The sequence below is a fragment of the Cicer arietinum genome, chromosome 4 (assembly GCF_000331145.2).
Source record: "Cicer arietinum cultivar CDC Frontier isolate Library 1 chromosome 4, Cicar.CDCFrontier_v2.0, whole genome shotgun sequence".
NCBI classification, from domain to species: domain Eukaryota; kingdom Viridiplantae; phylum Streptophyta; class Magnoliopsida; order Fabales; family Fabaceae; genus Cicer; species Cicer arietinum.
In genome coordinates this window covers 14025107-14043172 of record NC_021163.2, presented here as the reverse complement: position 1 = coordinate 14043172, position 18066 = coordinate 14025107, and the positions used below count along the sequence as shown (strand labels likewise).

General features: G+C 31.4%; 2 protein-coding genes and 1 pseudogene across 2 annotated transcripts; all 3 read right to left on the bottom strand.

Annotated features, from left to right (window-relative positions):
• The window catches only part of LOC140919960 (cysteine-rich receptor-like protein kinase 29), an 11421-nt pseudogene extending 9870 nt beyond the window's left edge, over positions 1-1551 (bottom strand).
• LOC101512516 (cysteine-rich receptor-like protein kinase 10) lies at positions 1536-5261 on the bottom strand. The gene is made up of 7 exons (XM_027333486.2): positions 4297-5261; positions 3776-3919; positions 3562-3686; positions 3010-3220; positions 2421-2658; positions 2126-2276; positions 1536-2046 (listed from the first exon to the last, which is right to left on the bottom strand). The coding sequence occupies exons 1-7, from the start codon at positions 5090-5092 to the stop codon at positions 1717-1719; spliced, it is 1995 nt and encodes a 664-aa protein (XP_027189287.1). The 5' UTR covers positions 5093-5261; the 3' UTR covers positions 1536-1716.
• A 6501-nt stretch (positions 5262-11762) lies between these two features.
• LOC140918599 (cysteine-rich receptor-like protein kinase 10) lies at positions 11763-15195 on the bottom strand. Its single transcript, XM_027333483.2, has 7 exons — positions 14172-15195; positions 13718-13861; positions 13503-13627; positions 12946-13156; positions 12526-12763; positions 12247-12397; positions 11763-12166 (listed from the first exon to the last, which is right to left on the bottom strand). The coding sequence occupies exons 1-7, from the start codon at positions 14965-14967 to the stop codon at positions 11912-11914; spliced, it is 1920 nt and encodes a 639-aa protein (XP_027189284.2). The 5' UTR covers positions 14968-15195; the 3' UTR covers positions 11763-11911.
• Positions 15196-18066: the final 2871 nt, after the last annotated feature.

The window sequence follows — 18066 nt, the reverse complement described above, 5'->3', positions numbered from 1 at the left end:
CATTGAATTTAATGATTAATAATATAAATTATTACAACTGCTAAATGACTAATAATACTATAAAATAATTTATAAATTTATTATAAAATAACTTATAAAATAATTTGATAATAATATAAATTATAAATTATTATCGAATTGTAAAATAATTCATAAATTATAAAGTTATTATAAATAATTGTAAAATAATTTTATAATTTTATAAGTAATTACAACTGGTAAATGACTAATAATATTATAAAATAATTTATAAATTTATTATAAAATAACTTATAAAATAATTTGATAATAATATAAATTATAAATTATTATCAAATTGTAAAATAATTTATAATTTTTTTATAAATAATTGTAAAATAATTTTATAATTTATTAATTTATTATAAAATAATATTATCAAATAGATTTTGGAGGTATTAAAGAAATTGTGGAAGGAAGAGGAGAAGTTGTTGAAAGAGGAGCCATACTCTCATTCATATGTTGAAGTGGCAAAATATGATGATGTGGCATCGAGAGTCTGTTTTAAATATATATAATAGATTTAAATCCATATATTGATTTTAAAACGGATATGGTTTGATTTTTAAAAAAAACCAACCACGAACGGCCTTAGCCTTAGGTAATCACTAATCAGTGTTTGAACTTCGGCAACCCGGTCGGTGGTGGGTTCCGACAACCCCACGGTGATTGGCTCCTTCCCACCACAACTGATATTATGATTTATGAATCTATTAATAAATAACTTTTAATATTTTAAAAAACAAATTTATAATAAAATTATTTTTTCAGCAAATTGACTCTTTCGTGAGTCACCTTAGGCCGCCGCGCTTTTAAGTTCATCCAACAAGTTCTTTAGCGTTTGGTTAAACGCATCATCCACCTCCGTTTTGAATTCGATGTTGTAAAAGTAAGCTGTTTGAGTTTCCATTTCACTGATTATTGAATCGTTGGAATAGCGTAAGATAGACAAATCGTAGTATCCAATTGCTTCTTTTTGTGTTGGACACCGGATATTGTAGAAACCGTAGTCTATTGATGGGTCCACCAAAACTAAGAACGGAAAGCGCAACAGAGCTTAAAAAAATGAATCATGAAACCATAAGATAAAACAGTGAGAAAATGAATTCTCATACATTTATTAAAAAACTAAAGTTGATGACCAATGCATTTCAACTTCTCACTGAAATCATTCTCTGATATACTTAAATACAGTAAGTTTAGAATTTAATTATACTAAGAAAATCCTAAACATTTATCTAACTAAGTGCCTTGAGTATCACATACTAACTATTATTCATCATAAAAATCATAGTGATATTTACTCATCAGAACCATAATTTAACAGTGATCTGTACTAATAATAACAAGATACATGCATTTAATAGAGCTACAAAAAATAATCCAATAGAAAATCAGCCTTATGTTTCTGAAACAATTTTGTTGATATTGCAAATTGCTCAGGTCTCAATTATGTACAATGCATGTGCATCCCAATTCTAACATGAAGCTTGTAAGTATATAGAGCCGACAGAATCTACACTCAATAGCCATAATTTTTACTATTAAAACAATTATTTTAGCTATTATTATTTCCAATATATATATATATATATATATATATATATATAAACTAGGTAAATGTAGCTGTTACACCATAGTTTGACATGATTTGAACATACACTGTATGAATCAAAGAAAACATACAAACAATATCTTTTATCGAGGATATACTTCGGTAATGGATACTTCATTCACAGACCATGGAATTGAACAGGTGGAAGACTGATCAGAATTAAGCCCTTGTGTTATTCTGTCGGGTGTTCTTCCACGCAAGAAAGATGGTGGTTGTCGAGGTAATGACAAGGTAACTGAATAACTGTTGAGCATAAGTGCAATAGTTTCCATAGAAGGCCTGTCATTTGGATTTTCTTGAACACACAACAAACCCATATGGATGCATCTGATGACTTCATTTCTTGAACAAGAACCTCGTAGTGTTGGATCCAGTAATTCTAAAGGTGTTTGCTCTGACCATTTTTTCCAAGCCTGTAGTAGTAATACAACTAGTTTAGCTAGGATTGTGTCAAAAGATCAGAAGAAACAAGTGACATTTATTTATACTCACATAGCTTAAGAGGTCATCAGCATTATTCCATTGATTTAAATCAGTATTTTTCTTGCCACTCACAATTTCCAAAACTAAGACACCGAAACTGAACACATCTGACTTAACAGAGAACTGTCCGCGCATTGCATATTCTGGAGACATGTAGCCGCTGAAAAACAATATTGTAATCCACACATTCAAGAAAGAATGTAAACATTTTCATAAAGAATATACTTCTTTTTAACACATAATTTAAGTGGCTTGTAAATTAACATGTAAGCTCTCATAAATGCAAGAAAAGCCTTAAACTTACTAAGTCCCCACTATCCTTCCTGTATTTACTTGAGTTTGATCTGCTTGGAAAATTTTTGCCATCCCAAAATCTGAAATTTTTGGATTCATATTTTCGTCTAATAGAACATTGCTAGCTTTGAGATCACGATGAATAATTCTAAGTTGAGAGTCTTCATGGAGATAAAGAATCCCTCGAGCGATGCCAACTATAATCTTGTAGCGTCTTGACCAGTCTAACTCCCTTTGCATTGCAGGATCTACAAATATTATGCAAAAATTAAAGATGAAGATTAGCAACAGTAGGTAGGTACACTAAAACTTCCATTTATTACAAAGCTATTAACCCCTCCAAAGTGACTGTACTTTTATAAGGAAAATGGTAACAGCGTGTCTTGATATATAAAAAGATTATGCTTTTGAGCCATACCAGCACATAGACCTGTGATTAAACCACGGATGTGGCAAAGAGCAGGAAAAGTTTTTTTTAGTAATATGACACGTGTTCAACAAGACTTTGTTTTATTAGATAGTAAATTGATTAATTGATACCAGTTTGAGTTTGTTCAGCACAATCAGCCAAGTAATAAATGAGTTGAAAGGATCAATACCAAATAGATAACGATCAAGGCTTTTATTCGGTATGTATTCATAGACAAGCATCTTCTCGCGCCCTTCCAAACAAAATCCCAACAGCCTCACTAAATTTCTATGTTGAAGCTTGGCCACAAGGGAAGCTTCATTCCTGAATTCTATTACACCTTGCAGTGAGGTTGCCGACAACCTCTTCACAGCTATCTCATGTCCATTAGGAAGGATACCCTAAACACAAGCATAAGAGCAGACCAATTTACTCAAATTCAGCATATTAAATACGTGTGCCAAGCATTTTACACAAACAAACTTCTTACATTATAAACCACACTAGACCAATTTACTCAAACTTAGCATAGAAAAACCATGTGTCAAACTTTTCCATCAACAAATTTCTTACCTAGTAAATTACACAGGACCAATTTACTCAAATTTAACAAATTAAAACATGAGTCAAGCATTTTGCACAAACAAAATTCTTACCTTATAAACCACACCAAACCATTTTACTAAATTTTAGCATAGAAAAAAATCATGTATCAAGAATTCTACTCCAACAAATTTCTTACCTTATAAACAACGCCAAATCCGCCTTCGCCAATCTTATTCTTATTCGAGAAACAGTTTGTGGCAGCTTCAACTGCGGCAAAGTCAAATTGCAAACAATCTACATCGCTAAGATCCTCGCGCCGAACTACATAGACAGACCATCACAAAATTTATCACTAACCAAATTACAATCAACTGAACCAAGAAAACAAATTAACCAAAAAAAAAACTTACTTGAGGATGAACCCTGAATGAATGAATTATACTTATACTTATTTTTTTCCCTCTTAAGCAGGAATAAGCATCCAATAATGAAAAGTACCACAGCAACAACAATTGGAACAACAACCGCAATAACAATAGAAACTTTCCTTTTTCCTGCACAAGTTCATAACTTTAGGAATCTGTTTGGAAAAAAAAATAGTAGATGATAGATAAGCTAGTGTATAATAGATGAATTTATAACTTGAGGTGTTTAATAAAAGTAGCAATTGAGCTGACATAAAATAACATGAAAATATATTTTTAATTAATATTTTTAAATTAAGATAATAAACATACAAAGAAGGAAATATATGAAACACTATAGACTATAAACTCAAATATTAGTTGCAGTAGTATTTTAGCCCTCATAAAAACACTATAAATTCGTGAGAGTTGTTACCAAACAACTCGATTTTGGTCAAACAAACATATATACGGTAATCTATCCACTATAAACTAGTGTTTTGTCCGATTTTGCATTTTGTTGATACCTGAAGAAGGAGATGAAAGTTGTGGTTGAGTGGAAACAGAAGAAACATTGTAAAACTGATACGAGTCGTATCGAAGATTACAACTAGGAAGAAGTGATCTTGCTCCTCGTTTTCCATTGATTGTACTAATAGCACCTTGCAAACACGTGTTACAGTCAAACGTGGATAAATCAGGTGTACACTGTGCCAAAGAATAGAATTTCATAGAATCCGTGAAATTCGCTTCTTTCACAGCAAATTTCTGAGGAGAATACACAGCTTCTTGTACTACCCCCTTCAAAAAACTTGGAAGAAAATCATTGAATTGTGTACGTTCTGAATGAGGAACACTCTCTTGAGATTCCAAATATGTTGATGGAACTATATGGTTCAAGACGGTGTCATTGGAGTAACGCAATAAGCACTCATCGTACCAGATTATAGACTCTGTTTGGTTGTTGCAAAGTTTCGTAATATTGTTGGCAGCGGCGGTTACACAGTTTTGACAGAGGGAAGGGGTGACGTCAGCACGGCAGAGGAAAAGTCCTTTTAAATCGTTAGGGGTTTGGAGGGGTATGTGGATGGAGTAGAAACCGTTGTGGAGGGTGGCGTTTGAGATGAGGGAAGAGAGAAGGGTATTTAAGGTATTTTGAAAAGTTGAATTGGGTTTGTAATAGGTAGTTTGGTAATCTGTGCAATGGTGGAAGTTGTATACTGGAGCTGCTTCGAATGTGGTGAAGCTTAGGAGCACTAAGAATGATGCAAGAAGAATCATTTGGATTTTTGTTCTAAAGAATTTGAGGATACGCTTACGCATATCTGCTTTTGGTTTCTCAAAGGGAAAGGGTAGTGTTGGTATTCTCACGAAGCCGTATTGGTGTTTGTTATGGTGGGTGACCACCGCTGACGATGAGATTTATGAGTCAAGAGAGCAACTTTTCTAAAGAGTGGGGACATGACATGAATGAGTGATCAATATGGAAGAAGAGTCAAATACTCACTTCTATGCCTTTGCTTGGTTATAAAAACAATATTTGTTTTAAATTTTAATATAACTTTCAACTTTTAATGCAGAACCGATAGGTTCTTTCAGAATATTGTCTACTTGAAAATTCAATTCAATTCAATTTTTTTTATAGAGAAAACGTCACTATGAGACAAAATTAAAATGAATCTATTAAAAAAACATAGAAAATTAATTAGAAAAATTAAAATTTCCTTCCCTTTTATTTTAAGAATTACCTAGTGTTTTTAATCTTTACAATATGACAAAAATATGGTTTAGTTTTTTGTAATTTTTTTTTTATTTCATCACTATCGTTTGAAATTATTTCAGTTTTTGTTCTTTTTAAAATTTGATCTTACTAGATCGTTGATGTGCTAATGTAATACGGCAAAGTAATTGCCTCGATGTATATTTTAAAATGGTGTGACCATGAAATAGGCGATGACTCAATATTTACAAATTAAAAAAAGAAACAAAAAAATATTAGATTATTTATTTTTAGAACATATCTCAGAAAAAAAAATTACTAAAAGAATATATTAAATATGAATTTTCAAAAATATAAAAAATTTTAAATTTTAAAATTTATATTTAATTTATTATTTATTGAAAGATTCTAAAAGAGAGTTGTTTATATTTTTAAAAAATAATTATATTAAATCATTTAAAATTTTGAATAATACACGTGAATAGAGTTAGAATCTTAGATACAGATAAAAAAAGATTAAAAGTTGATAACTTTTTTAATGGAAATAAAAAAAAATTAAAATTTTACAAAACAAGAAACTTTATTTAACTCTTGAAATACATCTATGTTCAGCTTGGTTTTTTAAAATGATCATGTGAATAGTTAACGGTTAGTTTTTGTTACAGGAGGAGACAATTAGTTCAAAATTCCTTTTTTTTTTTTCTCGAAAGCATCTTGTAATTATGAAGTTCGGATATGTAAATATGTAAAAAATTTAAAATTTAAAATAAAATACTATTTGAATACATAAAATACTTTTAAAGAAAATGTATTGACCATTTTTCATAAATATCTAATTATAATGATTGTAATTTTTAATTATTTTAATTTCTATGTCATAATATTAATAAAAGTGTTGTTAAAAGAATTGAAATAGATAATAATTTTATTTAATAGCTAACAATTTAAAAACACTTTAAATGTCATTTATTAAGTAATAATTTTTGGAAAACATCTTAAAGTAAATCAAGTACATCTAAATTGATGTTCCAAAAGAATTTGTACCATCTCTTTTATTTCCTTAATTTTCAAAAGATATATATTCACAAATATTCGTAAAGTAAAGTATATTAGAAATATTAAATAAATTATTTAAATAATAATATTCTGATACTTCTAAAATACATATATGCAAGTATCCGTAAATCAATACAAGGAGCACAAATTTTAATTTTGAAACACTTTTTTAATTTATTAATTTTAAAAATATATTGTTCTTAGCATTTTTTTTTTCCTTTTTTATGTGAATATTAGCATTTTTTTTCTTAATTTATGAGTTAAATATATTTTTAATCAAATATAAATGAACTGTCATACATTCATGAGTTGCCTTATGACTAATGCATTTCAACTTCTCACTGAAGTCGCTCTCTGATATACTTAAATACAATTAGTTGTAAGTTAATTATACTAAGAAAATCCTAAACATTTATCTAATTGACTAAGTGCCTTGAGTATCACATATTCATCAATAAAAATCATAGTGATATTTACTCATCAGAACCATAATTTAACAGTATCTGTACTAATAATAACTAGGTACTTGCATTTAGTAGAGCTACAAAAAGTAATCCAATCGAAAATCAGCCTTATATTTCTAAAACAATTTCGTTGATTTTGCAAATTACTAAGGTCTCAACTATGTATATTGCAAGTGCATCCAAATTCTAACATGAAGCTTGTAAGTATATAGAACCAACATAATCTATACTCAATAGCCATTATTTTTACTATTAAAACAGAATTATTTTAGCCATTATTATTTACAATATATATATATATATAGGTAAATGCAGTTGTTACGCCATAGTTTGACATGATTTATTATTCATTGTATGGATCAAAGAAAACATACAAACAATATCTTTTATCGAGAATATACTTCAGTAATGGATATTTCATTCACATAGCATGGAATTGAACATGTGGTAAATAAAGTGTTATTCTGTCGGGTGTGTTAAATGTAATTAAAGTGATTTGTAGTTAGTTAAGGATGTTAGAATACAATTAGATGTAATTAAGAAAGTTAGAATTTTGTTTTGACAGGTAGTGTTCAAATTGATATAAACGGTAAAATGGAGAACATTCTCCAGATGTAGTTAATCATTCTTCGTTTTCAAAACATTTTGTTCTCTTCTCTCTTCTTTTCAATTTCAATTCCTCTCAGTTATACAACATGTTGTAACAATTGACATCAAGAGCTTGAGTTCTAAACCTTGGGAAACACGAGTGCAAGTGTGAGGGGGAATCAGAAATTGGGAAACGCAAGTGTGATTGAAAGAAAGAAGACATGAATGGAGGAGGATTGTCATCGAATTTGCCAATTCTTGATGAGAAGAATTAGGAGAGGTGGTCTGCATCCATGAGATCGTTGCTAGAAACTCAAGAAGTGTTTGAGATTGTTCAAGATGACTATGAACAACTTGGTGCGAATCCAACGGAAAGACAACAAACCACTTTCAAAGATTGCAAGACATTGTTTTACATCCAGCAAAGTATGAATTCAAACAACTTTGAGAGGATTTCAAAGGCATCTGCATCAAAGGAGGCATGCGAGATCTTGGTCAAGTACTATACAGACGGGGAAAATGCCAAGAAAATGAAGCTTCAAATGCTAAGAAGGCAATACGAACTATTGTAGATGAAAGAAGATGAAGATGTGGCAGATTACTTCAATCGTGTACATGTTGTTAATCAGATGAGAACAAATGGTGAATCATTAACTGAAGTGGTGATTATTGGAAAAATTTGTAGAACGTTAACACAACGATATGATCATGTTGTGGTGGCCATTGAAGAATCAAAGGATCTTCATAAGATGAAGGTGGAGGATTTGCAAGGCTCTTTTGAAGATCATGAATTGAGAGTAAGAGAAAGGTGTGCAACAACCTCGGCATCTCAATTGTAGGCCCAAGTTAGCAAGAAGATCAGCCAAGGTGATGTGAAGCACAAGAAAGGCAATGGTAAATTCAAGTGGTACAAGAAGTATGATTCTGATGAAGGGGCTAGAAATTCAAGAAATCAGAACAGAAGTGATAACAGTAGCAATAATTTGAATGGCAAGAAGAAGTTCAACAAGAAAGGGATCCAATGTTACAATTGTAAAAAATAGGGATATTTTGCAAATGAATGCAAATCCAAGAAAGTCCAAATAGAGGACGATGAAGCTCAAATGGCAGCTGAGGACTCAAGTTCAATGATGTGTTATAAATGGCTACAACAAAATCAGATGATGATTGCCCAGAGCAGTGGTATCTTGACACAAGTTGCTCTAATCATATGATTGGCCATAAAGATTGGTTTGTGAGCATTGATGATAAGGTAAAAAAAAGAGATCATATTTGCAGATAATAGCAGTAGGCAATGTGCTGATTAAAAGGAGAGATGGCAAACAATCATTCATATGTGATGTGTTGTATGTGCCAAACATGAAGAACAATCTGCTAAACCTTAGACAGTTGCTGGAAAAACGATATTCAATGAAGATAAAGCATGGTGAAATGAGGATGTTTGATAATTCAAGAAGAATGATCTTGAAGGCACCACTGTCCAAAAACATAACCTTCAAGATTGATATTCAGATCAGCCAGAACAAGTGCCTAGCTGCTGAAATCAGGAATGAAGATTTGTGTTGGCATCAGAGGTTTGGACATTTGAATTTCAGAAGTCTTCAAGTGTTGCGGAGTAAGGAAATGGTGTTAGGAATTCCAGAAATTCAAATACCAAAGAAGATATGTGAGGAGTGTTGTCAAGCCAAGTAGCATATGAATTCATTCAAATCAAACTTGCCAACTAGATCCTCAAGAATGATGGAGGTAATATTTTCTGATGTTTGTGGTCCTTTTGAAGAAGTGTCAATATGAGGTAATCATTACTTTGTATCACTCATTGATAATTTTACAAGAAAAACTTGGATCTATCTAATCAAGAAGAAGAGTGAAGTGATTGATGTATTTAGAGGATTCAAACTGATGGTAGAAAAACAAAGTGGCTGCAAGCTTAAAGTGATTAGGACATATATGGAGGTGGCGAGTATCAATCTCATGAATTCCATGAATTCTGTGACAAAGAGGGAATGATTCATGAAGTGACTGCACCATATACACCACAACGTAATGGAGTTGTAGAAAGGAGGAACATAACCATTCTTAATATGGCAAAAAACATGTTGAAAGGGAGAATGATGTCTCACAAATTATGGGGACAAGCAGTTTCAACAATAGTATACATTTTAAATAGGTGCCCAACCAAGAGACTGGACACTAGGACACCTGGAAAGCTTGGACTGAAAGAAAGCCAATTGTGAATCATGTGAGAGTGTTTGGCTCATTGTGCTTCAGGCATGTGCCAACTCAAAACAGAGCTGAAAAAAATGGTGTTGTTGGGTTATGATGCAATTGGAGCTTACAAGTTGTATGATCCAAACAAGAACAAAGTGGTGATAAGCAAGGACATATTGGTGGATGAATTAAGAGGATGAGACTGGAAAATGGGTGAAGCCAGCTCGAGTAGTGCAGCCAGCCCAGACATACCAGCCAGCTCCATCAATTCAATCAATAATGCAGAAGTAGTGGAACCTGATGAAGGTTAGCCAGTAGGAACAACAAGTCAATCAGTTCTTGAGTCTGTGGGAATGTCTGAAAGAGCTAGACAACCTTCTGTCAGATTGCAACCATATAAAGTGACATATGCTAGTAAATAGAGAAGAACCAGACATGGGAGTTGATGACTCTGTCAGTAGATAAGAGATCAATCGATGTGAAATGGGTATATAAACTCAAATTGAAGCTTGATGGAGAGGTTTCCAAGTACAAGGCCATAATTGTAGCAAATGGATTCTTGAATAAACATGGACTGGACTATGATGAGGTGTTTGTCCCAGTAGCTAGAATTGAAACGATGAGGATGGTAGTCTCAATGGCCAGTTACAAAGGTTGGTGTATGCAGCAGCCAGATGTCAATCAGCATTCCTCAATGGCTCACTAGAAGAAGAAGTATATGTAAAGCAGCCACCAGGATTTTGAAAACATGCAAAGAAGACGATGTGTACAAGCTAAAGAAGTCTCTATATGGCTTGAAGCAAGCACCTATGGCCTAGAACAAGAGGATTGGCAGATTCCTCATAGAGAAGTAGTTTGAAAAGTGTGTGAATGAGCATGAAGTGTGTGTGAAAAAGGCAGCAACAGCACCTGCATTACTGATATGCCTTTATGTGGACGATTTGCTAGTGACCGACAGTGATGAAGCACTAATTCAGAAGTTCAAAATCAGAATGGAGAAGGAGTTTGAGATGTCTAATCTATGCATGCTATGATATTTCCTTGGCATTGAGTTTGAAACCAAGAAAAATGGAATTTTTATGCATCAAAAGAAGTATGCAATTGATGTATTGAAAAGATTCAAAATGCTAGATTGCAATGGAACTAGAACCCCAACAGAAGTAGGGCTGATATTGTACAAAGAGGCAAATCAGGAGATGATTGACCCTATAATCTTCAAGCAAATTGTAAGAGCCTCAAGGTACTTGTGCAACACAAGACCATATATTGCATATAATGTTGGGTTGATTAGTAGATACATGTAGAAGCCTAGGACATCACACTACATGGCAGCAAAAAGAATTTTGAGATACATCAAAGAAACCATTGAAGGGGGTTAATATGAAGCTGAACTTGTTAGCTTTACTGATGCAGATTGATGTGGATATAAGGATGGTAGAAATAGTACCACGAGCTATGTGTTCATGATCATTAACTCACCAATCTCATGGTGTTCGAAGAAGCAAATCATAGTAGCCTTGTCCACATGTGATGCTGAATATGTGGCTACATCAATGGGAGATTGTCAAGCTATATGGTGGCTAAATTAATGACAAAATTGAGACTGAGAAGCAATGTAGCAGTAAAGTTGAAGATAGACAACAAATCAACAACAAATCTAGCAAAACATCCAAATGTTCATGGAAGGAACAAGCACATAGAAACAAGGTTTCATTTCCTAAGAGATCAAGTGATGAAAGACAATATAAAGTTATAGCATTGCAGTACCAATGATCAAAATGTTGACATCCTAACTAAAAGCTTGAAAAGGGTGAAGTTCCAAGAGTGAGGAACAATCTTAGATTGAGTAACAATCTTGGATTAACATTAATTGAATCACTTTAAATTAGGAAATATGTTAAATATAATTAAAATGATTTGTAGTTAGTTAGAGATGTTAGAATTCAGTTAGAAGTAATTAAGAAGGTTAGAATTTTGTTTTGACAGTTAGTGCTCAAACGGATATAAATTGTAAAACAGAGAACATTCTCCAGATGGAGTTAATCATTCTCCATTTTCAGAACATTTTGTTTTCTTCTCTCTTTTTCTCAATTTCAATTCCCCTCAATTATACAACTTGTTCTCACAGGGTGTTCTTCCACGCAAGAAAGATGGTGGTTGTCGAGGTAACGACAAGGTAACTGAATAACTGTTGAGCATAAGTGCAATAGTTTCCATAAAAGGCCTGTCATTTGGATTTTCTTGAACACACAATAAACCCATGTGGATGCATCTGATGACTTCATTTCTTGAACAAGAACCTTGTAGTGTTGGATCCAATAATTCTAAAGGTGTTTGCTCTGACCATTTTTTCCAAGCCTGTGGTAGTAATACATACTAGTTTAGCTAGGATTGTGTCAAAAGAGAAGAAGAAAAAAGTGACATTCATTTATACTCACATAGCTTAAGAGGTCCTCAGCATTATTCCGTTGATTTAAATCGGTATTCTTCTTGCCACTCACAATTTCCAAAACTAAGACACCGAAACTGAACACATCTGACTTCACAGAGAACTGTCCACGCATTGCAGATTCTGGAGACATGTAGCCACTGAAAAACAATGTCAACATTTTCAGAAAGAATGTACTTCCTTTTCACATATAATTTGACTGCCTAGTGAGTTATGATGAAAGCTCTCATATATGTAAGAGGCGATGATAGAAAAGACTGAAACTTACTAAGTCCCCACTATCCTTCCGGTATTTACTTGAGTGTGATCAGCTTGGAAAATTCTTGCCATCCCAAAATCTGAAATCTTTGGGTTCATATTTTCATCTAATAGAACATTGCTAGCTTTTAGATCACGATGAATAATTCTAAGTTGGGAGTCTTCGTGGAGATAAAGAATCCCTCGAGCAATGCCAACTATAATCTTGTAACGTCTTGACCAGTCTAACTCCCTTTGTTTTGCATGATCTTCAGTTTTATATGAAAATAAAATATCAAGATTAGCAATAGTATGTAGGTATACTAAAATTTCCATTTATTTCAAATCTATCTCCCCTTCCAAAATGGTTGTACTTCTATAAGGAAAAAGGTAACACCATGTTAGGATAGAAAGTATTGTCAAGTAATAGAAGAGTTGAAAAGATCCATACCAAATAGAAAGTGATCAAGGCTTTTATTCGGTATGTATTCGTAGATAAGCATCTTCTCGCACCCCTCCATACAGAATCCGAACAGCCTCGTTAAATTTCTATGTTGAAGTTTAGCCACAAGGGAAGCTTCATTCCTAAACTCCAATGCACCTTGCAATGAGGTTACCGACAATCTCTTCACAGCTATCTCTTGTCCATTAGAAAGGATACCCTGAACACAAACATGAGATCAGACCAATTTACTTAAATTTAGCATACTAACGACATATGTCAAGCATTTTGCACAAACAAACTTCTTACATTATAAACCACACTATACCAATTTACTCAAACTTAGCATAGAAAAACCATTTGTCAAACATTTTGCATCAACAAATTTCTTACCTAATAAATTACACCAGACCAATTTATTCAAATTTAACAAATTAAAAACACGAGTCAAGCTTTTTGCCCAAATACATTACTTACCTTATAGACCAAACCAAACCATTTTACTAAATTTTAGAATAGAAAAGAAATATCATGTATCAAGCATTCTACTGAAACAAACTTCTTACCTTATAAACAATACCAAATCCACCTTGGCCAATCTTGTTCTCATATGAGAAACAGTTTGTGGCAGCCTCAACTGTGGCAAAGTCAAATTGAAAACAGTCTACATCTGTAAGATCCTCGCTCCGAACTACATAGACAGTAAATCACACAATTTATGATCAACCAAATTACAATAAACTGAACCAAGGAAACAAATTAACCACACCAAAAAACTTACTCGACGAAGAACTCTGAATGAATGCATTATACTTGTACTTCTTCCTTGCCCTCTTAAGCAGGAATAAGCATCCAATACTGAAAAGTACCACAGCAACAAGAATTGGAACAACAACCGCAATAACAATAGAAACTTTGCTTTTTCCTGCACAAGTTCATAATTTTAGGGCTCTGTTTGATAAAAAATAGTAGATGACATATAAGCTAGCTTATAATGGATTAGTTTAAAGCAGATAATGAATAAATAAGCTGATATTAAACTCAAACCTTAGTTGTAGTAGTATCTCAAAAATATTTATAAGCCCTTATAAAATCGGTATAAACTCATCAGAGTTGCTACCAAACAACACGATTTTGGTCAACAAACTTCTATGTTTAAGCTATCCGCGTTTTGTCATTGCCAAAAAGATACTAAGACACCAGAAACTAAAACAGATAATGCGTTTTGTTGATACCTGAAGAAGGAGATGAAATTTGTGGTTGAGTGGAATCAGCAGAAACATTGTAAAACGGGTAAACTTCATATCGAAGATTACAACTAGGATGAAGTGATCTTGCACCTCGTCTATGATTACAACAACTTCCAATAGAACTAATGGCATCTTGCAAACACGTGTTACAACCAAATGTGGACAAATCAGGTGTACACTGAGCCGAAGAATATATTTTCATTGAATCAATGAAATTCACTTCTTTCGTAGCAAATTTCACATCTGAGTTCACAGCTTCCTGTGCTATCCCCTTTAAAAGGTTAGCAAGAAAACCACTGAATTGTGTAAATTCCGAATCAGGAACGGTTTCATCGGAATCCAATGTTATTGACGGAACCATATGGTCCAAAACCGAGTCATTGGAGTAACGCAACAAGCATTCGTCGTACCAGATTATAGACTCTGTTTGGTTGTTGCAAAGTTTCGTAATGTTGTTGGCAGCGGCGGTAACACAGTTTTGACAGAGGGAAGGGGTGACGTCAGCACGGCAGAGGAAAAGTCCTTTTAAGTCGTTAGGGGTTTGGAGGGGTATGTGGATGGAGTAGAAACCGTTATGGAGGGTGGCGTTTGATATGAGGGAAGACAGAAGGGTATTTAAGGTATTTTGAAAAGTTGAATTGGGTTGGTAATAAGAGGAGGCTTTGCAGACGTGAGAGTTGTATACTGGAGCTGCTTCGAATGTGGTGAAGCTTAGGAGCACTGAGAATGATGCAAGAAGAATCATTTGGATTTTTGTTCTAAAGAATTTGAGGATACGCATCTCTGCTTTTGGTTGTGAATGTTTTCTCTGAGAAGGAAAGGGTAGTGTTGTAAACTTGTAATAAATTGAAAGATGATTGTTAGATTCTAATTCTGGAGTAGTGGGGGAAGACCGACGGTGAGATTTATGAAAGAGGGAAATTGTATAGCAATGAAACTTTTTGATACAAGGCAAGTCAAGAAAGAGCAACTTTTCTAAAGAGTGGGACGTGACATGACATGAATGAGTGATCAATGGGGAAGAAGAGTCAAATACTCACTTGTCAGCCTTTTGGATGGTTATAAAAATAGTATTATTTTTTTGAGCACCGCTAGAGTAGGATTTTATATATATATATATATATATATATATATATATATATATATATATATATATATACACACTTTTTAAAAAACATTAAACTAATATACTTTATATTAAATAATAGGTTAATTTCAGTAAAAAAAAAATTTAATTGGTCTTTTATTTTAATTTTAAGTAATAATTTAATATTTTACATTTTAAAATATCGATAATATTGTTCTTTTTTTTTACAAAATTTTAAATAAAATCTATAAAATTCATTATTATCTTCAATATAATGCAAATTTAACAAATTCATAACTTAAATTTTTAAATAAACTCATATTTGCACTCTTTATTTGATGTTGTTGGAGATGAAAATATGAGTTTATTTGAATAATTGAGTTATGCATTTGATAAAATTTACATTATATTGAAGATGATTATTAATTTTACGGGTTTTGTTTGAAAATTTTAATGAGTTTTTTGAATTTTTGTCAAAAAAAAGGATAACATTGTTGATATTTTAAATAAAATATCAAATTATCCCTTAAAATTAAAATAAATGACCAAATTAGGAAGAAAAAAAAATAAAAGACTAAATATTAACTGAAATTAAGTTAAGGGACCACAGATATAATTTAGCTTAAATAATATATATTAAAATATTTTTTTTTTACCAAAAAATCCGGACGGATGATTTAATTTTATGCAATAAGAGATCGTTACTTGAAATGAGATTATCTATTATCTTTTAATTTTTTTAATTTTTTATTTTTACAAATAAATAATTATTAATTTTATAAATTAAAAATAAATAAAAAACAAATTTATATTAATAAAATAAACAATATATATTTAATAGAAACAAAAATACATAAAAAATAATACGGTTGAATAATAGTGCCAAAATAAATAAATTTTAACAACTCCTTACTATTTTGCATATAAATCTATATTATTTTAGCAACTTCATGGTGCAGATAAAATAGTAACTTAATATTAAAAATTCTCTCTTATTTTTTCTTTGGATCTAATAAAAAAAATAATAAAACAAAAAAAGTAAATTATATTAATAAAATTAAACAAAATACATAAGAAAAAAAATACAAAGAGAAAAAAAATTTCATGAAATTTAAATTAACAATTTCTATCTAGATGTCCTTTCGTTCCACATTTGCATGTGTCTATATGCATTTTTATGATATTTTTGGAGCACAAGGAACTCGAGAACATTTAAGTGGACATCATTAATTTAAATTTCATATATATTTTTTCAAATGTATTTTTTCTTCAATATAATGTATTTTGTTTGATTTTATTAATGTAAATTTTGTATTATTATTATTATTTTTTATGAAGAGAGAATTGTTAAAATAATATAGGACGTTATTTATTTTTGCACATTTATTCAACCATATTAACTTTATTTTTTTTTTTTCTATTAGATGTATTTTTTTGATTTATTAATATAATTTTATTTTTTAAAATTTTATTATTATTTTTATTTATTAAATTAACAATTATTCTCTATAAAAATACAAAATATAAAAGGTAATAGATAGTCGCAGTGCGAGGATGTGACCTCCTGAAAGTAAAAAAGAAGTAAGACATTTTGGTATATATTTTTCAACATGGGATATATCGATTAGTTTAAAAAAAAAAAAAGAGGATATATATATATATATATATATATATAAAATCCTCTATAGTACAATTAAAAATAAATATGTTTTGCTAGTATCAGTTTACATAATCGATAACCTAATGACGTGTCATATATATGAGTAAGTTTGATTATAATTTTAAATTTATCACCGCTAAATTTTTATGTTTTACACTTTTATTTTATTTTAAAATAATTAAAAATTAAACTATATAAAAAAATAATAATGTTTTAAGTTTCTTCTCTCTCATTATCTGTCTGACTCATAGTTTCTCCAACGTTCTTCAAGATTCTAACGATTGTTGAACAATCAATCTTCTTTGTTGAATGGATCGCGATTCTGAAGCGTTTTGGAATTTGAAGAGAAGAAAAAATCAATTTTGTTGGGTTGCAGTTGCGATTCAGACGTGAGTCTGCTTCTATGGGTCGTCGTCGTTGCGCGATTCAAACGCTATTCGCGAAAGAGAAATGTGTGATAACACTTCCACAAAACAAAATCAACTCTGATATCATCAAAAACAAATAACCTTGAAAGAGTAACTTGATCAGGATAAGCCACTAAGAACAATTCCTCTAAAAATATCCCTAAGATCTTGTATATTAGTATTAGCATAGACAAAGAAAGAGATATGATCACCTTTATTTATATTGAAAGAACTATTTCCTTCTTACAAACTAGATAATGATTAATTGTACGACAACATAAAGGTTTGTTGTTTTGTCTGGCTTTGTCAAAAACAATGGCGTGTGTACATAAACAGTTTCAAATAGTCTCATGGTGGCAATATATACAACAATTCATATTTACACACTATAAATCAAAGACAAAAAGTTTATGATGACACCAAGACGACAACAACAGAAACACGAGCGGATTGGGAGTGAGATAGAGGAACAATGATGGAAGAACGGTGAAGAGTTCTATTCACAATGGTGGAACGACAACTGTGGAGAGAAATTTAATTTAGTGGTGGAACGAGAGAATGAGAGAGTAAATTCTAGAACTTGATAATTATTTTAATTTTAATTAAACAATAAGAAAATAATTTATTAATTTTAAGTAGATTAAATTGTAAAGATAAATGTATGGGTACAACTATTTTAGTTAACTTAATATATAATATACAAATGTTGATGTGGAGAAAAGAAAC